General features: G+C 40.4%; 1 protein-coding gene across 3 annotated transcripts in view; it reads right to left on the bottom strand.

Moving 5' to 3' along the window:
- Positions 1-25,248, bottom strand: part of CDKAL1 (CDKAL1 threonylcarbamoyladenosine tRNA methylthiotransferase) — a gene marked incomplete at its 5' end in the record, with an annotated part of 671,369 nt that overhangs the window by 249,661 nt on the left and 396,460 nt on the right. For all 3 annotated transcript variants that reach the window (XM_081086812.1, XM_081086813.1, XM_081086811.1), the window contains one exon: positions 23,536-23,702. In XM_081086812.1, the coding sequence (XP_080942938.1) occupies positions 23,536-23,702 (167 nt within the window). The remainder of the gene's footprint in view (positions 1-23,535; positions 23,703-25,248) is intronic.

The following is a 25,248-nucleotide window of genomic DNA, read 5'->3' as shown; positions in this document are numbered from 1 at the left end:
TGCATGACAGGGGGTAGCGCCCCAACTCCCCAATCGGCCCTGCTCTGAGCCCGACCAGGGGCTGCACCTAGGGATTGGGCCTGCCCTCTGCCACCCGGGAGCAGGTCTAAGCCAGCAGGTCGTTATCTCCCAAGGGGTCCCAGACTGCGAGAGGGCACAGGCCCGTCTGACGGACCCCTCCTCCCCCCGAGTGCACAAATTTTTGTGCACCGGGCCTCTAGTACTATATAATAAAAAGCCAATATGGAAATCAACCAAACGGCAGAACTGGTCGCAATGACGTGCACTGACCACCAGGGGAAGACGCTAAACTCAGGATCTGCCCCCTGGTGGTCAATGTGCTCCCACAGGGGGAACACCGCTCAGCCAGAAGCCCTGAGCCAGGCTCATGGGTGGCGAGCGCAGCGGTAGTGGTGGAAGCTTCTCCTGCCTGCGCGGCAGTGCTAAGGATGTCCGACTGATGGCTTAGGCAGGTAGCAGCCCTAAGCCATCAGTCAGACATCCCCCAAGGGCTCCCAGGCTGCAAGAAGAGACAGGCTGGGCTGAGGGACCCACCCTGAGTGCACGAATTTCATGCCCTGGGTCTCTAATCTCTCTATATAAAAGCCTAAGTGATAGTTCGACTGGTAGGTATGACGTGCACTGACCACAGGGGGCAGATGCTCAACGACAGTCATGGAAACATGGAACAGACTGATGAATCTGAGGGAAAGGGGGAGGAGGAAGGGTGGGAAGAGATTAACCAAAGATCTTATATGCATACTAGAGGCCTAGTACACGGATTCGTGCACTGGTGGGGTCCCTCGGCCTGGCCTGCGGGGATCAGGCCAAAACCAGCCTGGTGTGTGGATTCTTGCACCGGTGGGGGGGTTCCTTGGCCTGGCTGTGGGGATCGGGCCAAAACCAGCCTGGTGGTGCACCGGTCGGGTCCCTTGGCCTGGTTTGTGGGGATTGGGCCGAAACTGGCAGTCTGATATCCCCCAATGGTCCCGGACCGTGAGAGAGTGCAGACCAAGCCGAGGGGCCCCACCAGTACATGAATACATGCACAAAGCCTCAAGTTTAAAAATATATATAAATACAAAATTATTATGTTATACACCTGAAACTAATATAATGTGATATCAATTAAAAATATAAACTCAGTATTTCTTTGCCAAAGTACTGTAATCATTTTCTGACCAGTTACAGAGTTTTAAAATCTCTAAATTACTCATAATTTAGTAGCTATGTGCTTCTTATATTAGTTGACCCTCAGAAGCCTCTGATATTTTGCCAAAACTACCTCCTAATGTAACTTTGCACTGCCCAGGTCACATGCTTCTTTTTTACAAACCACAGGGTAGATGTGGGTCTTTGAATGGGAGTAGAGTATTCCTGGAAGGATATAAACTAGCAGGCAAGGGTCATTTTAAAAAGAATTCACTTCCAGATCTTCAATTTCCATTTGTACTCTTTTCTAAAATTGATGTATCTGTGGTAAAAGGCTTCATGGTGAGTATTCTTTCACACTCCCTCTCACCTTCACTGAACACCTTCAAGTCACCAAACAAATAATTACTGAAGCTGCCCTTTACAAAGCAACTTTATATTCCCATGCCTGTCACCCTCACCTTCTGTTTCATTAAAGATTGCATGTAAAATAAATGTTTATATGTATGCTTAATAAACATTCTTACCGTTTTGATAATATCTATATATATAAAAACCTAAGTAACCGTTCAACCGGTTGCTATGACACGCACTGACCACCAGGGCGAAGATGCTCAACACAGGAGATGTCCCCTGGTGGTCAGTGTGTTCCCACAGCAGGAGCGCTGCTCAGCTGACTGATGGGCACCAGACGCTGGGCTCAGGGCTGGCAAGCACCACTATGGAGGCACGAACTTCTCCCGCAGACACTCCCTCTGCGCACCCCTCCCCCACCTGGACCAGGACCAGGATCGGTACCAGCATCAGGACTGACTGTGAGCCCATGGCTTCTTCTTGGTCATGGGTGCACCGGTATTGCCCTAGGATGGGCACGCAGAGACCTCAGCGGAGTGGCAGTGAGCCTATCGAGTGGCCGGGGCCGGGATGAGCAGTAGTGGCACGGCGCCCAGCCTGGGCTCCGGCTCCTCCCTGGCTGCCTGCCACTTCTTGCCCTACTACATCCCTTGGGGGATGTTGGACTGCTGGTTTCGGCCCAATCCCTGCAGGCTACACTGAAGGACCCCACTGGTGCACGATTCCGTGCACTGGGCCTCTAGTAAATAATAATTCAATAAAAAGCACTTTTAAAAATAGTTACCAGCCAGTGTTGCTCAGTGGCTGTGTGTCAACCCATGAACCAGGAGGTGGAGGTTTGATTCCCAGGTAAGGGCACATGCTCGGGTTGCAAGCTCAATACCCATTAAGGGGCGTGCAAGAGGCAGCTGATTGATGATTCTCTCTCATCATTGATGTTTCTATCTCTCTCCCCATGTCCCTTCCTCATTCTGAAATCAATAAAAACATATAAAATATTTTTTTTTAAAGTGGTCATAGTATTGTTTTTCAATGTCAATAAAAAATGTATAAAGTGGTACATGTCTTCAAATATTACTTTGGGGTAACACCAAGCAAAAGTTTAATACCACTCACTGGTCTACCACACAAAGTTCCAACACCTCAGCCTGGCACTGTTGCTCCTAGAATTCAAGCTTTCTAATCTTGTTTCCCATTAATGGCTTTCCTTCCTCTTAACATTTACCAATTCCAAGGAAATCTATTTCCACTTAAAAGAGACCTATTGTTTGCCCAGCCAGGCTTAGACTTTCACCCTAATGTCATCCTCAGCCTAGAATGCAGCTCCCCACTCTAAGCTACCACTGCCTGCTACACCCATCGGCACCGCAATCATTAATTCTACCTGTGTTCTCCAATGTACACAAAGAACTCATCATTTCTTTCTGATTCCATTTACAGTGCTTTGTACCTCTACTAGGCAATTATAACATTCTACATCTTAATTAATACCACCCCCATTCCCTCACTACATTGTACATAAAAAATATCTGGTATCTTTTTGTTGAATTGAATTGAAAAAAGCTCATTTCACTGAGAGCCAATGTATGTAAATGAGACAAAGACTCAGCATTCACAATTCTCATTTGGGGATTTTTAATGACCTGGTATGTGCTTCCAGGTAAACCTCAACTTTGGATAGTTTATACCTAAATTTCTGCAGTTTAAGCTTGAAAACCATACCCCTATTTTTTCAAGTGTACAGCTGATAATTTTTGGTAAATTTGTATAGTAGTACAACTATCAACAAAATTCAAATTTCAAAGTTATTTCTTAAAAATTGAGCTATAACTGACATATAACATTATATTAATTTAATATAATAAGACTAAAGGCCCGGTGCACGAATTCGTGCACAGGTGGAGTCTGGCCGTCCTGTCCCAATCAGGGCAATCGGGGGTGGGGCTGGCAGTGGGGAGGGGCTGCAGTTGATTGGCCCACTGGCCCTGCCCCCTGGTCGAATTCTCGGTTGAGGGGACAATTTGCATATTAGCCTTTTATTATATAGGCTAATAATTTGATATTTGAATATATTGCAAAATGATCACCATAGTCCAATGAACATCCCTCACCACAAATAGTGAGAAATTTTAAGATCTACTCTCTTAGCAGCTTTCTAATATACAATATGATGTTGTTAACTATAGTCTCCATGCTGTACATTATATCCTCAGAACTTATTCATTTTATAATAGGAAGTTTATAACTTTGACCACCTTTACCTATTTTGCTCGCCCCCAAAAGCCTACCTGTGGTAACCAAATCTGTTCTCTCTATAAGCTCTTTCCCTCCCCCGCCCCCCAGTAATCCCACATATAAATGAGATCATTTAGTATTTGTCCTTTTCTGCCTGATTTATTGTATGTAGCATAATACCCTCTACACCCATCCAGGTTGTCAAAAATGGCAAGATTCCTTCTTTTATATGGCTAACTAGTATTCCATTAGATGTATATATCACATCCACTTTACCCATTTATCCACCGATGGACATCTTAACATTTTATACAAAAAAAATTTTAATGATAGGTTAACCAAAATAATTTATCATAATATGTAAATATGAAAGACTAATTATGAGTACTCCTAAATTATTGTAGCCTAAAATCAAAACCCTTAAGATAAATAAGATACTAGGAAATTATATAACAAAGCAAATTAGTTGAGGAGTGAAGGATATTGCTCAAACACTATGGTAGTCTAGTCCCTAAACTTAGCTTCTTGCCCAAATAAGATTTTCTAAACAAATAAAATATATAAATATTTAAAATATTTACTACTTTTGTCTCTACAACTTACAACAACCAATAATAAAATGATTACATTCACTTTATTTTTTTAATGAACACTAAAATATGTAACATGACAGAGAAACACCCACTGCCTACTTCAAAAAGAATCTATACTTATAATAGAGTAATATGCAAATTGGTCGGGACACTATCATTTAATGACTGATCAGCAGGAGAGCAGGGCAGCAAACTACGTGCGGCAGACCGCTACAAGCAGCAGTGGGTGGGGTAGCCAGCTGAGGCAAGCAGCAGCGAGCTACTCACGCATGGATTTGTGCGCAGGGCCACTAGTCCTATATAATAAAAGCCTAATATGCCAAGTGTCCAGTCCACCAGTCAGCTGTTCAACCAATCAAAGTGTAGTATGCTAATTATATGCTAAGGCCACTCAACCGCTCGCTATGATGTGCATTGACCACCAGGGGCAGAAGTTGACCAGTCGCTATGATGTGCACTGACCACCAGGGGACAGATGATCCAACTGGTAGGTTAGCTTGCTGCTGGAGTCACCCAATCGGGACTGGGCTAGACGGGCTGGACACGCCCTGGGGCCCTCCTGTGGCCCTTTCCCCACTGGCCAACCTCCCACATCCCTCCTTGGTCCCAATCATGCACTGGTGGGGTCCTTTGGCCTGGCCTGTGCCCTCTAGCAATCTGGGACCCCTCAGGGGATGTCAGAGGGCCTGATCCCGCAGGCCAGGGTGAGGGACACCACTGGTGCATGAATTTGTGCACTGGGCCTCTAGTATACTATATTTCATCATTCAGTAATAAAACTATTAACTAACATCTATTTCCTTTTTATATTTTCCCAAAGCATTTTGCATTACCAGAAAATTATATATTCTGCAATAAGAAGACATACAATATAGGGCCTCCTGTAGTCCCATCTGGATGTAATAAAGGAATCAAATTTTGAAATGGCAAGACTGTGAAAGGAAACTTCTACCTTTAATCATAAGAGAAACAGCTGATTGCCCTTTTTCCTACACTGTGGCACCTACTAATAACTGTAAGAAAAACACCAGCCACATGCGAAACTCTGAATCAGTGCAGGATCTGAAGAGCCACAAACTGGCTGAATTTGTTTCAAGCTGACTACAAAACCCATTCCAAAGTTGAACCTTTGCAACATTATATGTGGAATGTCCTTTAGGATTTTGATTACGTAGTGGCAGAGTAACCACATCTGTGATACATTACAAAATCAAAGTAGTTGCCAGTGAAGTTTTAGTATTTTACTTTTTAAGAACATAACATTTTTGGTTTAGTAAATTCTATATTGTATCCATAGTATAAAATTTAGATTCACTTCATGTCTTTGAATCTGTAACTACTTATTTTGCTTTGGAAGAAATTAATTTATTAATTAGACATGTAAGGAAATAAGACATATTAATTAAATTTAAATGCCTTCTTTAAAATATCGCAGAAGAAAAACTTGGAAAGAAGCTAAGAGAAATACAGATTAAACTCCCCTCCCACCACTGCTCGGTTCAGACAAAGATTTAGAAGGACCACATGACTCACCCCAGGTCACAGTTATATAGCACTAGAATTAGGGTTAGAACTCAGGTCTTCAGAGTTACAGAACAGTGCCCTCTTAAACCCAACACATAAGAATTTATAATAAAATCTTTTCCTTATAGACTTAACTAAATTATACCAGAATGCATTGTAACAGAATATGTGGTTCAATTATTCATTCTGCCATCATATAAACACATCTAACATAAATAAAACCTCTATATTCTGAACTCTTTCATTCTCTTGAATAGCCATTACATCAACTACCCATTGGAAAAACTGACTCACAATCAATCCCAAACACTTCCCTTTCTCAGGAGAATATTATAACTGGGTCATCTGTTGAAGGGTATGTACTAGTTCACATTCAAAAGTCTATTTAAGAGAATAGTGGCATCTCTCACACAAGACTGGCAATTTTATTAAAGCCAGACATATGCCTACGCTATGGCCCAGCAATTCCACTCCTAAGTATAAACTCCAGAGAAATGACTATACATGTCCACAAAAGGACACACATGATAATGTTCACGTAAGCTTCCCTCATAATAATTGAAATTTGGAAATCATCCTAATGTTTCCCAGGAGAATGGCTGAACAAACTGTGGTATATTCACATGATGGAGCATTTCACAACAAAAGAACAGCAGCGAATTCCCAATAAACAGAACAAAGTGGATGACTCTCACAGACATTCTGTTGGGCAAGACAAGACAGCAGCACTACAGCAGAGGCCCAGGTGAACACTGGCTACCTCCAGCTCTGCCCACAGTCCTTGGTTGCCTGTGTGCCCTCTCCTCCCACAGCCTTGGAAAGTCTACTTGTACCATGAGATCCACTTCACGGCCTCACTAGATAGCTTCCTCCTTCCCTGTGAGGAGTCGGGACTTTAGTTTGCTCTATTAATCATGAGATTTCTGATGAGAAAATATTTAAAAGTTGGAAAGCTCTAACCAAAAGACACCTTCGCACAGAAAATAAACAGATTCTGTACTTTCAGATGTGATGCAGTTTATATAAAATTCCAAAATCCTTATATAATAACAATAATAATAGCTAGTAACCACTGAGCACCACCTATGTGCCAGGTACTATTCTAAGCATTCTACATATATTACTTCATTATCCTACCGATGTTACTCTATTCCAGGCTAAAACAAAATCTTAAATTAATATTATCTTATAAAGTATTCTTGATACATTATTCTTTGTTCTGAGTAACTGCTATGATGCTGCCCGTATTCATATCTGAAAACATCAAAACTCAGAGAAATGTGAAAATTTGTCCAGGGTCCCACACAAATCAGCAACACAACAGAAACTATACAAAAATGGCCCTTGCCCTAGCCAGTTTGGCTCAGTGGAGAGAGCATTGGCCCATGGACTAAACGGTCATGGGTTTGATTCCAGTCAAGGGCTCATACCTCAGGTGCAGGCTTGATCCTCGGCCCCGGTCAAGGCTCGTGAGGGAGGCAACCAATCAATGTGTCTCTCTCACATTGATGTTCTCTCTCTGTATCTTCCCATTTCTTTCACTCTAAAAATCAACTGAAAAATAACCTCGGGTGAGGATTAACAACAACAAAATAGGCCCTGGCTGGGCCAGGGTGGCTCAGTGGTTGAGCATCAACCCATGAACCAGGAAGTCACAGTTCAATTCCCAGTCAGGGCACATGCCCAGGTTGCCGGCTCAATCCCTGTAGGGGATGTGCAGGAGGCAGCCGATCAATGATTCTCTCTCTCCCTCTCCCCTCCACTCTTAAATCAACAAAAAAAATTTTTTTTAAATGGCCATGACAATCAGAAATGCCCAGTTGTGTTTTCATGACTCTTTTTAAAGTTCTAAAATCAAGAATGCTTTCTTAAGACAAAAGAGGCCCATAAGATATGCCACACTGAGATCCATGTATTAACTCACTGATAAAATGTACCGGAAAGTGAGGAAATAAACAGAAGTGAAGGTAGGCTAGGTTTATGGTAAGAGCAAGAGGAACAGAAGTTATTGTTTATCCTGCTTTATTTTGAAAACTTCTTTCCAGATATAGTAAGGACTCTGAGAGGAGAGACACAAGAAACTGATTGGCTTCCACTGATAAAACAGAGTATACAAAGAAAGAGTAGCTGGTGCCTAGGAGACTTATAGAGGCAAAGGGAGTGCACCAAGCCCGGAATGATGGAGGGTGATGCTACAGGGATGTGTTTGAGGCCTCCTGGAGTCAGCCACCAACATGACCTCCAATTGCTCTCCAGAGCCATAGGTGGGAAACAAGAAGAGTCTATATGCAGAACAATCATTCCTTGAATAACGGAGAGATCTTTGCGAAAGGGTTTTCTGTAAATTTCACTTTTATACTGCATTATTTACAATATGAAAAGCATTCGCAAGTGTGGAGGGCCATGATTTCCAAAAGAAATGTGATTCTCTCAAGTGTTGGGTAGAAGATACAAGTCAAGCAAGTGATTCCCTGTGCTCCCAATAGAAATAGAAAGCCTTTCTGTTCCAGGGCTCTCTGACACAGGGTTATATAATGTGATACAACAACTGTCAATCTAAGAGTTTCACACCAAATACCAGATCATGAAATAGCACAACAATTTTTTGAAGTGTATTTTTTTCCTTTTTATTTTAAGTTCTAAGTCACATCAAGTAAAATGAGTTTGGAAAGATTTTAAAAGGCTCAGAATTAGAGTTCAAATGGAAAATTTAAAATCTCTCTCATTCAGCTCAATCTCTTCAAAATGGTGTTCCCTTTTCAGAAAAACTCAGATGTGGAGGGAATGATCATGAGTCAACAAATTTGCCAGATTAATGACAAAACTGATTCAGACTTGGGTCTTTTATTTCTGTGAACACTTCATGACTCATTCAGTTAGAAGGATAACAAATAAAAACACCATAAAGATATTTTTAACAAAAATGTTGGTAATAAAACTGAAGCACTTCAAAATCTGTATTTCTTTCATGATAGTAAAACAAATTTACTGCAGAATTTGAAATGACTCTTTAATTCCAGGAATAAAATATTCTTGCAATAACAATATTTTTGAGTAGTTTAATGCAAATTTTAAAGTTTATAACTGTTAATTGCAAGTTTGGTAACTTTTTAATTTAGTAAAACAGCATCAACAGCAAAAACCTACTTCCTGATTAACACATGCCTAATCTACTGATGTACAAAGACTATACAGATAATAGAACACAGCACAGTAAAGGGGATATCATCTATCAAGAAAACAAGAATTTTTATGATCTCAGACCAATAGCAGCTTCAACAACATAAAAGACAGTAATCAGGGAATTTGAATTATCTATCAGAAAGAAATGACAAAATAATATTTAATATGGTTTTGAATTTTTCAAAATCAGTTAAAAAACACAGGAAGGCAACTGTTATCTTCTATGTGGTGCCCAGAGCTTTGAGTATCTAATGAGGCAGACGTTTTAGTCCATAAATACCTGTGCTTTCTGTGAGGGTGATGCTTGCTATAGGTCACTGAGAGACTCAATTAATAGTGATCTTTTGATCTTTTGCTGTCCATCTTTGCTAATGACATGAGCTCTTCCTCAAAAGCTTTATGAGGGCAGATGGCTCATAAGTGACTGATGGCATCTTTGACATGGAACACAAAAATTCAGCAAGAAAACTGACTCAACCCCACACTAATGACCTGACATATAGAGGCAGCTCATTTCAAGGCACAGATAATCTTTATTGTCCTGGCTGGTGTGACTCAGTTGGTTGGGCATCACCCCATGTACCAAAAGGTTGCTGGTTTGATTCCTGTTCAGGACACGTGCCTGGATTGCGGGCTTTATCCCATGTATGAGGCGTGCAGGAGGCAGCCAATAGATGGTCTGCTCTCACATCAATGTTTCTCTCTCTCTCTCTCTCCCCACCCCCCTCCTCTCTTTCTAAAAAATTCAATTTTAAAAAATCCTTAAAACATAATATTTACTAGCTTCAACAGGAATGGTAGAATAATGATCTAAGAAAATCTTCTCTTCCATAAGAGCAATGAGGTCAGTGACAAAAATGGTTAGAATCAATTTTTTCAAAACTCTGAATATTAACTAAAGGCTTGCAGCAATCTGGAGAGCATATTTTAAAATGGAGGATCTAAGGACAGTGGGCTCTGTGTCATTTCAAACCTGCCCTTTTCTCACCTCTCACTCACCAGTTCTCTGGTAGCCTTAAAAACCAACAGCCTTCAATTATGGTGAAAATCAACAACCTGGCAGCCACTGGAGGGGGCAGAAGGGGGTTGGTTGGAACTCCCTCTGGGCCCCAGTCTCAGAAAACTGGCATTATTTGACCTGGTTCCATGCAAGACTTCACACATGGGGCTTGCTTGTTTAACTTGACCTGGCACCCAATGAGAACAGCCTTTCCCCCCCGCCAGGAGTAATTGTCAGAAATAATCAGCTGTAATTGTATAACATCATGGCTGCCTGAGGCTATGAATAACAGGGCAAATAATAAGCAAACAAAAAGCTTACAGAGAAAAGCTAAGGAATGTGATGTCCACAGGGGGCTTTGAAAAACATAGCCATATTCCTGGAAATCTAGAAGGCCTTGTGTATACTTAGGGCTGTGTGTATATCCAGGTTGTACACATGCTGTGTAAAGACCTGAGCCCTTGGCTTTCACCTCTGGCTAAACCTAAGGTTTTGAACAAGCGGGAAGTGAAGGTAAGGATAGAGTGTAAGCAACCTGGCTGAGCACTGAAGGCATGCTCCAATATGTGCCTGAGAAACCTATTGGTTCCAGCCATTGAAGGAAATCTCTGTCCCATCATTAGCTCACCACTAAGCTATTTGTGTAAGACTTCACTGGCCACACATAACAAAGACTACAGATTTTACTGAATTAAGAAAAGTCACTGATTAAACAACAAACAAAACCCTGAAAAGGGAGAAGTATCTGATTTCCAGAGCTGCCATGTTATATTCAAAGGTATATTCAATGATCTAGTTTTCAACAAAAAATTATAAAACGCAGTCAATAGAAAGTGTCATGGCAAAAGCTCAGATATTGGACTGATTAGACAACATCTTTAAGTTGTCATTTTAAATATGTTCAAAGAAATAAAGAAAACCATGCTTAAAGAATGAAAGGAAAGCATGAAAATGATGTCTCATCCAATAAAGACTATCAATGAGATAGAAATTGGAAAATAACCAGATAATAATTCTAGTATAAAAAGTACAAGAATTAAAATTTAAAAATTCACTAGATGGGCTGAGCAAAAGATGTAGGCAGGAAGAACAGAGTCAACAAACTTGAAGGCAGGTCAATTGAGGTTACTTGGTCTGAGAAACAGAAACAAAAAAGAATGAATAAAAATGAACAGTATATCAGAAAGCTGTGGGACACCATAAAGTATAACAACATACACACAATGTGTACTCCAGAAGGAGAGGAAAGAAAAAGGCAGAAAAAAATATTTGAAGAATAGCCAAAACTCACAAATATAAAGAAAAACATTAATCTACACACATCCTCGAAGCTCTATGGACTCTACATAGGATAAACTGAAAGAGATCTACATCTAGACATTTCACAATCAAACTGTTGAAAGACAAAGAAAAAATCCTGATAGCAGCAAGAGAGAAGCAGTGTATCATGTGTCCTCAATAACATCAACAGTTGGTTTTTCATCAGAAATCAGAGAGGCTAGAAGGCAGTAGGATAACATACAGAGATACCTCATTTTATTGGTCTTTGCTTTTTTAGACCTCAGAAGTTGACTTTTTAAAAAATAAATTGAAGGCAAAATCCATCACGAGCAAAAAGAGTTATGTCTCACCTTAATGTGATACTTGCTTTATTGGGATGGTCTACAACCAAACATGCAAAATCTTTGATATTTCCAAAAAAAACCCATGTTATTTTAAAATAGGGTCTTTGTAGATGTAATAAAGTTTAAATGAGGTCATGCTGAATTAGGTTGGGCCCTAATCCAATCCAATTATTCATATCCTTATAAGAAGAGAAAGTTTGGACACAGAGACAGAAAAACAAACAAACAAACAAAAAAACACCAAAAAAATAGCAACAACATATGAAAACTAAAACAGAGATTGCAGTCATGTGTCCATCAGCAAAGAATGCCAAATATGGCCAGCAACCATCAGAAGCTAGGAGAGAAAAATTGAACAGGTTCCTCTCAGAGCCTCAAGAAAGGAACTACCCTAGCCAACAAATGTGATTTTGGACCTCTGGCCTCCAAAGCTGTGAAAGAACATATTTCTGTTTGTTACTTTAAGCCCCTTGGTTTGTGGTAGTTTGTTAGAGCCACCTGAGAAAACCAATACAGAGGCAGTGATAGAGGAATAAAGAAACAAAAGTAACTAGGATCTGTAGAGGTAGAAAAAAATGAAGGCTGAAAATATAGTAGCAGATCAATTAAAAGATTAATGTCGAAATTTCAATTGATCAAAATGTAGGTTGATATTCCATATGACACTATAATAACAGTTGATATAAAAGTTACTTTTATATATTTTAACATGTAACTCTAAAAGTTAATTATTTATTGCCATATATTAGAGATAGATTTATCCACAATATTTTCTCTAATCAAACAATGCTTTATATATAGCAAATTTTTTACAGTGTTTTTAAGAACATACAAATACATGTTATAAAAAGAGAGAGATTAGGATTTCCACCACCCTCCAAATAATGAGTAATTGGAGAACTTTCTATATTACTCTTAACAGCTCACTTTTCTCTGGCCCACATGTAGCACCTTCTGATGCTAACAATGATTTACAGGCCCTGGTGGGGTAGCTCATTCGGTTAGAATGTCATTCCAATATGCCAAGGTTGCAAGTTAGATCCCTGGTCAGGGCACATACAAGAATCAACCAATGGATGCATAAATAAGTAGAAAAACAAATTGTTTCTCTCTCTCTCTCTCTCTCTCTCTCTCTCTCTCTCTCTGTCTTTCTCTCTCACCTTTTCTATCTGTCTTTAAAATCAATCAAAAATTTTTAAAAAAGATTTAATATACATGGTCCATTCATTTCCATTATATTCTATTCAATAATTCTTCTACAACTCATGCAAATAAAGGAGCTTTTAACAATATTTTAAAACATTTATGTTTCCCATCCTATCTAATAAAAGAGAAACATGGTAATTAGCCGTACATCCGCTACCATTCCCATTGGCTAATCAGGGCGATATGCAAATTAACTGCCAGCCAATATGGCGGCCGGCAGCCAGGCTACTGACACAAACAGGAGGCTTGCTTGCTTCAGTGATGGAGGACTCCAACGTTCCCCGCCTGCCGCTGCTGGGCTCTGAGCTGCTAAGAAATACTGTTACAAATATAGAAGCTAAACAAAACCCAGAAACCTGTTTTCAGTCAGCCCGGGATCTCAGAGCTGGAGTCGCAACAAAGTTTCAAATACAGAAAGTAAACAAAGTCCAGAAACCTGCTTCAGCAGCGAGGTCTCACAGCTAAAGCCGGCTCTCAGCTCCAGTGACAGCCATAAATCCAAGAATTAAAAAAAAAAAAAAAAAGGAAAAAAGGAGCAGATGTGAGCTTCAGTCACCTGCCAGCCTGAAAACGGCCCTCAGCCCCTCACCCAGACTGGCCAGGCACCCCAGTGGGGACCCCCACCCTGAAGGGGGTGTGACCAGATGCAAACAGCCATCATCGCCTCATCCAGGCTGGCCAGGCACCCAAGCGGGGCCCCCACCCGTGCACCAGGCCTCTATCCTATATAGTAAAAGGGTAATATGCCTCCCAGCACTGGAATCAGCAGAGCCGCGAGGCCTCCCAGGCACCGAGATCAGTGTGACAGGGGGCAGCGTCCAAACCCCGATCGCCCTGCGGCTCTGTGTGTGACAGGGGGTGGGGCCACAACCTCCCTATCTGCCCTGCTCTGTTCGTGAGAGGGGAAGGCGCCCCAACCCCCTGATCAGCCCTGCTCTGTGCCTGATAGGGGGGAGCTCCCCAACCCCCTGATCGGCCCTGCCCTGAGTGTGACAGTGGCGGTGCCCCAACCCCCTGATCGGCCCTGCTCTGTGGGTGATAGAGGGTGGCGCCCCAACCTCATCCCACGGGCCCTGCTCTGTGTGTGATGGGGTAGAGCCATAACCTCCCCATCGACCCTGCCCTGAGTGTGACAGGGTGTGAAGCCCCAACCCCGTGATCCACCCTGCTCTGTGTGTGACAGGGTATGGAGCCCCAACCCCCCTGATGGGCCCTGTTCTGTTTGTGAAAGTGGGTGGCACCGCAACCTCTCCATCAATCCTGCCTTGAGTGTGACACGGGGCGGTGCCCCAACCCCCCAATCGGCCCTACCCTGAGTGTGACTGAGGGTGGCATCGCAACCTCCTGATCCGCCCTGCTCTGTGCATGATAGGGGGCGGCGCCCCAACTCCCCAATCGGCCCTGCTCTGAGCCCGACCAGGGGCTGCACCTAGGGATTGGGCCTGCCCTCTGCCACCCGGGAGCAGGCCTAAGCCAGCAGGTCGTTATCTGCCGATGGATCCCAGACTGCGAGAGGGCACAGGCCGTGTGGAGGGACGCCCCCCCTCCCCGCCGAGTGCACAGATTTTTGTGCACCGGGCCTCTAGTTTAGGATATAATCATTATTTCCTGTTAAATGACATTAAAGAATTCTGAACTGAAATTTTGAAAGCTTAACATCTTCAGTGGATTATTTTTATGGCAGGCAAAGGAAGCTATGGAGGAAAGGACAGATGCACATTGTGCCTGAAAACAGCAAACAATTTAGTAGGTTAGAAATGAATAGAAGCAAACTAAGAAACTGCACTCTACTTTCTGAAAAACATGCAGAATGTACCTCAACTATTCTATGAACCATTAACTTCATTACCAACCTTTCTGTTCTACACCATGAATCACCTGAAAATTCCATTACGGACCTGATATAAAATATGAGAATTTCATTTTACTAAGTGCTGAATTAGCAAGTGCCTCCGGTAACCCTTCATAGGCTATCAGAGCAAAGAAATCAATGCAGAAACAATCCTAGAATCAGAAGAAAAGTGTAAAGGAAACTATGCTGATTGCCTCACGTGTTAGCCATCCTCTGTGCTTATGCAGGAAAGTCAAAGGCAGCTTTTCAATGGCTTGAGCAGAACTGACTTCCTAAATTAATGAGAAAGATAAAACCTACAGCTGGTGTACTGTGGAGTTTGAACTATACTAATTTTGACAGGTGACACCGAAACCTTCTCAGTCACTCCTGTAAAAAAATGAAGGATTCGGGGGAATGGCAATGTGAAATGCCTTTTAAGATGAAAATTAAGCCACATACATACCTAATGCCCTCCTTTATAAACAGAAATGCATCCTAGAATTATACAAGATGAAATAGGAATATTTGTATGCCACAGTTGGGATATGTAAATTTCCAGACTTCTCAAGTATTCTAGAATTACATTAGAATTACATATGTGTGTGTGTGTGTGTGTGTGTGTGTGTGTATTCTGCTTTGTTAAAAAAATATATACACAGAGAGACATGGCTCCAGATATTTGACTATGACATCAGTTTCTTTATATATTTTTTACTGATTTCAGAGAGGAAGGGAGAAGGAGAGAGATATAGAAACATCAATGATGAGAGAGAATCATCGATCAGCTGCCTCCTGCACACACACACACACCTGGGGATCAAACCCATAATTTGGGCATGTGCCCTGACCAAGAATCAAATAGTGACCTCCTGTTTCCTGGGTCAGTGCTCAACACTGAGCCATACCGACCAGACTGACATTGGTTTCTTTATAAAGCATTTGCAGAGTCTTTTTCACTCATCATCTTGACACACGTTTTATCTGTGTTTTTCCTCTCATAAAAATGACCATCTCTTTTAGGAATGAATATCCATATGTCACTGGATTTCATGAGCAATATTCAATAACTTAGGTCAATGGCAAGAGAAAAAATTATATTAGTGATTGAGAAATTCAGACAGTTTTTTTTGTGTTTTTTTTTTTACCACAAAGTGGGCTAACATACTCTACGATAACCAAAGGTGATTTAACCATTTATATTCTTGCACAGTTAGTAATTTAGAAATTGGAACTGAGAGTACAATGAAGCCCACAGGGTAGGTCCCTGTATAAATTATTGATGGTCATATAAAAAAATATTTTTAAAAGGCATTTTCCATTGTGCTCCCCAGGAAGACAGAGGTACTCAATATGTTCAACATGAGACCCATTATCCACAAAATAGTTCATTTACCCTGAAAACATATCTGGGATGATAAAAATAAAGTTCCTGATGAAGCGGAGACTGTGTCTGTGAGGGCAGCAACAACAAGCAATCTCTTGAGATTGAGTCTATCTGTTTATGATTTCTTTTCTGGGTCCTATGGCCTGCATGTAATCAGGAGGCTTTGAGGCTCAGAAATAAGAAGTAATAAGTCAGAGAGAGACAAATGACATGTGATCTCACTTATATGTGGAATCTAATGAACAAAATAAACTGACAAAGTAGAAACAGAGGTATGGATACATGGAACAGATCGATAGCTTTCAGAAGGTATGGGGTTTGGGTGGCTGGATGAAAGAAGGTGAAGGAATTAGCCAAAAAACATGTATGCATAACACAACATGTATACATAGACAACATGGTGGTGATAGCTAGAGGGAAAGGGGGTGGGGCCTGGGTGGAGGTGGGCAAAGGGAGAAAAATGGGGACAGAAAGACTTTGCTTAGGGTGATGGGTGCACGATGCAATGTACAGATGATGTTTCATTGAGTTGCACACTTGAAACTTGTAAGGTCACTCCAATAAATTCAATTAAAAGAAAAGAAGCAATAAACTTCGTAAATTTTTTGAAGGTTGCTGAGTTCAAGAAAAGTTTACGCTTTTTGAGCAAAGCTAGGGTAAAGGAGCGAACAGACTGCAGAGTTGGAATGGGGGCCAGAGCCTGCAAGCATGCTTATGGAGAGCAGCGTGTTAATTTCATCTTTTATCACAAATAGTCAAGTCATTGGACACAAAGGGTTGGGCATTTCTTCCATCCTTATCTTAGCTTCCAGAGGAGCTGCTCCCGGATCTCAGAATTAGGCTCCCAGTTAAGCCTGATAAACTTTTTATTATGGATATGGATATCCTTTTAATACTTGATGAAGGTTTTCTCCCCCGAATTTTCAGATAGGTCCAAACTTTGGTTTCCAGTTTCAGAGGTTCACTTGAAATCTATTCATAAATGCCAGGTTAAGAATGAAGTAAAGTGCTAATGATTATAATCAGCAAGAAACCCGGTGCCAACAGTCCGATCAAAAGATACACTGACATATCCCAAAAGCTCTATGTGGATGGAAGAAATAAAGCATTTTTCCGTTCCATTTCCTTGCTCAACATAAATCATCTAGCATTTCCTTCTATGCATCAAAGGGGGGAAATAGTCTGTATACAGCAACACAAAATCAGTTTGCATATTTTACTATTATTCTGGAAAGTATAAACCTTAAGGGGAAAAAATGAAAGACCCCATGCGAACCACTGACTTCAGTTTGGAAATGCTATATTGCTTTGATGAAACATAAGCACAGCAGGGACAGAGTTTGTTCTTATTTTAAAACTATGAGGCATTTTTTAGGTCTGCCAAGCCAAACATACTATTAATGATCATAAATTACCATGCAGCAAAAGTCCTTGACAGATATTATTGTCTTTTGCCCGATAAATTAATTTTGCTAAATATACACTTAGGTTACAGTATAAGGTCAATTAACTAGAAGTAAACATACAAAAATCAAGGCTAGTGAGAAACTGATTTGTTGTAGTTATTACAAGACTGCCCAACCAAAAACAGATGGAACATTTAAAATATCACTATTTATGGTTAACCTTATATAACACACACACACACACACACACACACACAGTATAAATATACTTAATATAAATCTTGTAGAAAACTACATATTTTAATTCACGCTAAATAAAATATAGTATAATACTACTGTGAATGTTTTTGTTAACTTCAGAGAGAGGAAGGGAGAGGGAGAGGGAGAGAGAGCAACATCAAAGAAAGAAATATCAATCGGCCGCCTCCTGTACGCCCCCTACTGGGGATTGAGCCCACAACTGGGGCATGTATCCCGACCTGGCATCAAACCTGGATCACCAGGTGCATGGGACGATGCTCAACCAAATGAGCCACACCAGTTGGGGTCAATGCAAATATAAGTGTCAGTATTTTTCAACCATATTTTACAGGGTAATATAAATTTAAAAATAAACAATTTGCTTTATTCATAATTTGAAATAAAAGTCCTTAATAACAAGCATTTGCGCTCCACATTAAGCAACTTGTTTCTGTGTACCTGGTTGTTCATTACACACTGAAGCTCTGACAAGATTTTAAGACATACAGGAATCTTAAAGGGAAATAACAGCTATTTTTAATTTTTCAAACACAGGGAAAATCCGAATAGCTTAGAGAAATAAAATCCTCAGATACTTCCCATATGCCTTACTGGCCAACAGCTTCACTATCTTTTTCTTACTATCCAATCCATAAAACTAAAAGCAAGACAAGAAGCCTGGTTTTCGCTTCTCCTCCTTGACCATTCACTGCTGACTTTTCTGATGGAGATTATAGAAAGCAGTGAACACTAAGAAGCAGAGCAATAAAGAAGCTAAGGGCCTAGATAACCTACAAGTTTGTTAATCATACAATGAACTCAGCTGCTCTAGGCAGTCTAAAAGATAATCTCTACCACTGACATTTTAGCAGAGCAAATAAATAAAACGCATCCCTTAGTCACAGAAGTGTGACTCATAATTGAGAAACACTTATGACAACCATCCACAAATTCCTCCCAAACTAGATCCTCGGCACAGATATGAGGATACTTCACTATAAAAGTATGCAGTCAAGAAATAGCTAACGTTAGAGCTACCGTATCATTTAATATACATTTAGTAAGTGCACATTATCCCAGGCACTGAAATGTGGAGATGAACAAGACAGTCTCTCCCCAAGATGACCACAGTTTTGTTGAATGTACATGTAAGTAAGTGATCACGGTTCACCATGAGGAGTGCAGCAGTGATATCTGGGACAGAGTGAAAAAGCAGGAAAGGAATCTGGGAGCATCTGGGAAGGCTTCATGGAAGAAACGGTGTAAGAGAAAGCATTTTAGAGACAGATGAGATTAGAAACAATTCAGCTGCTACCTATTTATGTAATTTGGCCAATTATTAAAGCTTTCTAAGACAAGGCTTCTTAATCAACAAAATGAGGATAATAATATCTCTGCAGTTAGTTTATTATAAGAAGGGAAAGAGATATTGTGTGTAAAGCAATCAACATGGTTTCTTGATTATAATAAGCACTCAATATATTGTACTGATATTATTATTATTGTTGTTGTTGTTGTTCAGTCTTGAAGAAAGTTACCAGTGAAGTTTGGTGCCCAGTTAGCAATAGCCATTGTATCACTGTCACTGGCCTCATCACAACTTGTTGGGTTCACGTGTATTATGATCAGTCTGAATTAAACCTCAGCTATGTGCTACCTACAACTGGGAGGGGCATACTAAGCAATGTCATTTCAAGAGTAGTCAAATTCACAAGCCATCTACTTTCTAAAAGGTCAGAGATCATTGAAGAAAAGTATGCCAGGGTTTTTACCTTAGTTATATCATTAGGAAGGCAAGCACATAGGGAAAATATCTCTTATTTGCCACTAAATGACAATTATATTAGCCTATACACATAATAGCAATTATTAATATATCTGATTAACACATTATTACCAACTGTTAACATGTGGAATGAGAAAAAGTTGAAGTAAAACTTTCAGGAGTATAAAATGGCAAAAAAAAAAACCCACAAAAAAACCACCACCACCACCACACACACACACACACACACACACACACACACACGGCACCATCAGGGTACTAAAGGGAGGAGAGCTGAGATGTGATAGAAGAAACATCCTAAGGACCTGGATTACATGCTAAAGAGCTTACCTTTAGTCTATGGGTAATAGAGAGGCTTTAAGAGGAGGCAAACTATTTTAATCTATTATTTTACCTACTAGAGGCCCAGTGCATGGATTCGTGCATTGGTGGCGTCCCTGGGCCTAGCCTGCGGGTATCAGGTGAAACCAGCTCTCCTACATCCCCTGAGGGGTCCCTGATTGCAAGAGGGTGCAGGCCAGGCAGAGAGACCCCACAGATGCATGGATCTAGGCCTCTAATATGCATATAAGATCTTTGGTTAATCTCTTCCCGCCCTCTCCCCACTCCCTTCCCTCTGAGATTCATCAGTTTGTTCCATGTTTCCATGCCTGTGCACTGGGTATCTGCTCCCTGGTGGTCAGTGTTCATCATAGCTACCGATCGAAAGGTCAAACAGTCTAACAGTTGCTTAGGCTTTTAGATATATAGATTGCTTCTACTTTATACCCAAATTTAATAAGTGTTACATAAGCTCATTATTATGTCTCTTCAATTCCAGGGAGTTTTTCATATTTGCTTGATATATCTCTTTGTCAGCTATGTAGTCATTTAAAATGAATCCCATGTTGTTACACACAGTGATATGTTAACAATAGGTTTTGTAGATGTTCCTGACACTTGACTACTTGCCTGCCTGTTAGGGATTAAGAATTCTCTCTCCCTTCCATTTATTCACTACACATTTATTTAAGACCTACTATATAATATGCCACATATAATATTAAACTCTTGATAAAACCTTAAAAGTGCATCCTCTAATATGCATATAACTATAGTATGCATTTTCTGTTCCTATAAAGATGTAACAATGTGTATTATAAACAGATCTATTTTTCCACACTACTCTTAAAACGGTGATAGAAACTGGTATTTTTCTTTAAATGATTACACCTTTAAACTGTTCAATAAAAAAAAAAAGTAAGCTGGTAAAAGGGTTTTAAAAACATCTCAAGAGTCAGGTGAATGGGAAGGGAACAGAATGAAGCAGGAAAACAGCCCAGTGAAGTGCCCTATAATTAACGTCTGAGCATGAAGCATCTTCCAGAAACACCAATGCAATTCTCAAGGAAGCCTCCTGTAAGGGCATTAAAGCACCAGTAGTTATTTCAAAAGTGGGTTTCTTCTTTCTTCCCTACAGGTCAACATAATCACCACCTGTCACTCACTGGTGTTATTTTTTTGTTTTGTTTTCATCTTGTCTCCTTTTTTTTTTTTTTCTTATTGGTGAATTCTCTTCAGCGCTCTTTAGATAAGCCGGGTAATTTCTTTAGAGTGGTCTAAGCTTAGCAAGAGGAAAACGAGGAAATATAGTGTATTGGTGGTGCAAGCCCAGGTTCATCAGGCTGGACTCCCTTCCCTAACATCCTTGCTCGATGGGAAGCCGGTGAAGCCTCTGGCGATTGGTGACCTGCCCCATCAGTTAGAATGTGTCTGTGAACATGGAAAACTCTGGGCTCTTCCACTCTGAGGAGGAGAACACCAAGGTGGGAAGGTTTCCTCAGAGCTCTGACTTCCCATTGGTGGACATTGGGAAGTCAACTTCACTTGTTTCATTTTCATTCGTCTCCTTTCGATAGCTTTCTCCCTAGGTGTGGCACACAGAACTGCTTATAAAGTACACAAGAATGGATGGCTTTTTTTGGACAAACTCTCACCCTTGCAGCTCATTTACTTTGCCATCTTCTGTTGCCTCTTCTGGCCAGAATGTTAAGGCCTCACAATTTATTTTATGAAGAAGGCTCTTCTTTTGTTCTTTCATTTATTCACTCATTTATTGATCCATTCCTGGGTGGGGTAGAACCAGAGATTGATACGACAAGGCCCTTGACCCAGGCAAATGACAACATAAGAGGAAAGGCCAACGTTATAAATATCTTACAGCAAGAAGTTAAAAAGGGTAACGTCACGGCAATCAGAGCTGATCATTCTAACCACAGTCTATGAATTAAACATCTGGTGTTTTTCCAGGTAAAATGTAAGGCTGTAGTTATCATCTTCTGTTGATTTTTAAGACACTCTCCTGAAGCATCTATCCAGAGGTCAACGACTAGCACTACTTTAGGTGCTGAGCTATAAATATGCTATCGGTTTCTACAATCTTGCAATTAATTAAAGTGCTGGATTTACTCCAAGAGGTATTTGGCTAGTCATCTCAGAGCCAATAAACAATGTCCCCCCTGTGTTTACTCCTTACCTGAACTTCTCTGACGAGGTACTATGGTTCCCTTGATCCCTGACAAAAACTGTTTATTGACTATGTATTGGCAGGGCTTAATTCCCTTCCTTTCCACCACAGATCTAGCTCATGTCCTGGTTTTCACGAAGCATGTTTCATATCTACTGCAAACACAGCAAGACTGCAGTAGTCTCAGCATATTTGATTCTACAGGTAATTACTTGCTTTTTCAAGTGTTGAATCAAAGAATTAAGTTAAAATTGACATGCCTGTGACTTATTTGAAAATAGCAAATTATATTTGCCCTACATTGTCCAAAGTATCAAAGTTAACATATAAATTGCATACCTTTACTTAAAAATCTGGCTAGGAACATATAAACAGCAAAACTGAAATTGCTAAATTTCTTCATGACAATTTATAATTAACAATCAGGTTGTTAGCAACTCTGTTTTCAGAATATCTAAAATCCGCTGTTGATATCAGAGAGGCTTTTCAGCAACAACCTTAACAAGTATAGATCTCAAATCAAATCAACAGAAACAATCTTTGAATATTCATTTGCATTTATGCATTAAATTTCAGCAACTACACTAGCTTTTAAATTAGGGGAATATTATTTTTCTGCATAAACTAACTGCAAAGAACACAACTGATTAAAAATATGTGACTTGTGTTTATACTTTGCACATGATTTTCCAACAGCAATTATTAAATTTCTTACCCATAACTTTAGGCCTAATAGAATTATTTTATTCACTACATTAGTCACGGATCCTAGCATGTGCCTTTTCATCGAATGATTGCTTCCTGTCCACACTAATTGCTCATGTATCGTGGCATTTGTCATCAGGAACCACAGCTACTTGTGCACACGTCGTTTTCTAGTGTGACGGTAAGCAACTTGAAGGGAGGCATCCTGATCCATGAAGGTATAGAAATGAAACCAGGTATCTCACTTTATCACAACTCCCTTTTTCACAGTGATTATAAGAGAAGCAAATGGAAGACCACCAACTCCGTGTCTCTTTGATGCTACTCACCCCTAACTGTCTCCTGACAAAGGGATGAAATTCCTAACACCCTCAGACTTACAGTACAGTATCCGTACTGACAGGGCAAACAGCCGTAAGATAGGCATTGTGGGGTTCGCTGCTGGCTGCAAAATTAATGCAATGTATTAGCAGCCCTGAACTAGACAAGGGTTCTAAATGGAGGAATTGAGGCAAATTTTAAAAATGGAAAACTGAAGGGCTGCAAAAAAGAAACAAAGGCCTGTGACGAGTGCTGGGAAAGCCAGGCAGCAGTAATCAATGGGGAGGAAGCAAAACAAGATGTGCAGACTGACAAAGAAGGGGACTTGGCATTCTCAATTCGTCCTTGGTAACGTGGGACCACACACACAAAAACTGGGAAAGTGGTTTTAAATGAAGCTCATGTGATGATGCCGAGGCTGCCACACTGTCTGGGTTGGTTTTTGTCAGTGTCGACATGGAAATGGGGTGCTTTTCCTTACCTCCAGATGCTCTAAAATATAGGGCGGATTTGTCATGCCCAGCCTCAGCATTGCTCCCTCAGGAATCACTTCAACCAGCTTCCACAGCAGCGTGGGGAGATCAGTGCCAATATCTCTGCCATAAGCCCCTGTGTCTTCACTGGTCAACCATATCTCGCAAACACCCTCTGTGAATCAAAGGAGATAATGAACAAATCTGTTGCAGAGCTGTTTCCTTCATCATACAGCTGCTCACTCTTTTTAATGCACTATTTCTCAGCATTATTATGCAGGCAGTCTGGGTATTCAGTTGCAGGGAAAAAAAAAGCAGCTTATCCCATGGTAGCACTGGCTTATTAAGTTCATTTTATGAACACCGGAGAGTTACAACAATGCTGTAAATTATCAGCGCGTCCTATGGAGTGATTAACATTCACAGCCAATCAGTTCAACCCTGTTTCCTCCAAAGCACTTTGATCAAGACTAAGATGCAGTCCCATCACAGAGAAAACCTACTTTATTGAACAACAGAAGCCCCAGAACCGAACAGTTGCTCTACAGACTAGGTACTATCAGCAGTTACTCACTAATCAGCCTGTCACCAACCCAAGGAAAAATGTCAAGTGTGGTTAAGGTTTAGCTCACAAATTATTAATTATGAGGCCTCCATTTCTCCTGTAGTAACTATTCTAATTTGACTTCTTTAGTCAATTAAGAACAGAATGCAGGGCTTTGTTCAAAGAAGTTGGTTGCTGTATAAGTATTTGTGTCGGGAAACCTGCTTACTGACAGTTTGCATCCTATTTCCCATCCATGGGACCTCAGGCAGGAAAATGTCTACATGTTTTGTTGCTGTTGTTGTTGTAAACAATCCTGACTTCAAATATCACAGCCTACATTAACTTCCTTCTAAAAATCGAAAGGAAATACTTTTGGATAACCTAGTATTAAATAAAATGAATAAAACAGAGTTAGCAAGAGTTACCCAGGTTTGCATGGCACACAGAGTGCTTCTGAATGCACATTCAATTAAAGGATTAGCCTATTTGAAAAGGCCAAATGATTCACAAGTCTCAACAAACAATAAAATGGGCCTGTGAAATGTGTTCACGCTGAAGTGATTTGTTGCTTCTGAAGAACCTCCACACTCGCACAAGGCACACAAAGAAAGACCACAGCCTCAACCAGAAGTATACGTTTCTGGTAAGAATTTTAAAATTATAATTTTAAATCGTTTTTAGTTGATGGAACAGAAGAGTTTCAAACATACATTAAATATTCCTAGCCAAGAGAGACAACAAATAAAACACATGGCTTTTATGTGAATGTAAACTGAAAGCTAACAGAATATAGGAGCAAAAAGCAAAGAACTTCCCTTCCTTAATGTGTTCCACAGAGGGAGAAACATACATGAAGTTAAGATCACCAATCACTAAGAGATGTAGTTATTAATCAAAAAACTAGCCAACCCACACAAAAACATGTTCCCTTTTCCCCACTTGTCTTTCTGAGACATGCACATCCTCACCCACACCTAAACAACACAGGAAATACAAGGATAGAAATAGGATTTTCATTTCCTGAAATTAAAGAAACAACTATCACAGAAAACAGGATATAACAAAACATAAAAGCTCCATTTAAGAAGTTGTCGATGTTTGTAGTATTTGAAAAGCAGTGGTGTTATGAATATATGGGTTTTCTTAAATTAAATTAAATACATAGTTCCAGAAA

Source organism: Myotis nattereri (assembly GCF_964212035.1).
Source record: "Myotis nattereri genome assembly, chromosome: 3".
NCBI lineage: Eukaryota > Metazoa > Chordata > Mammalia > Chiroptera > Vespertilionidae > Myotis > Myotis nattereri.
This window is presented reverse-complemented; position numbering and strand designations above follow the sequence as displayed.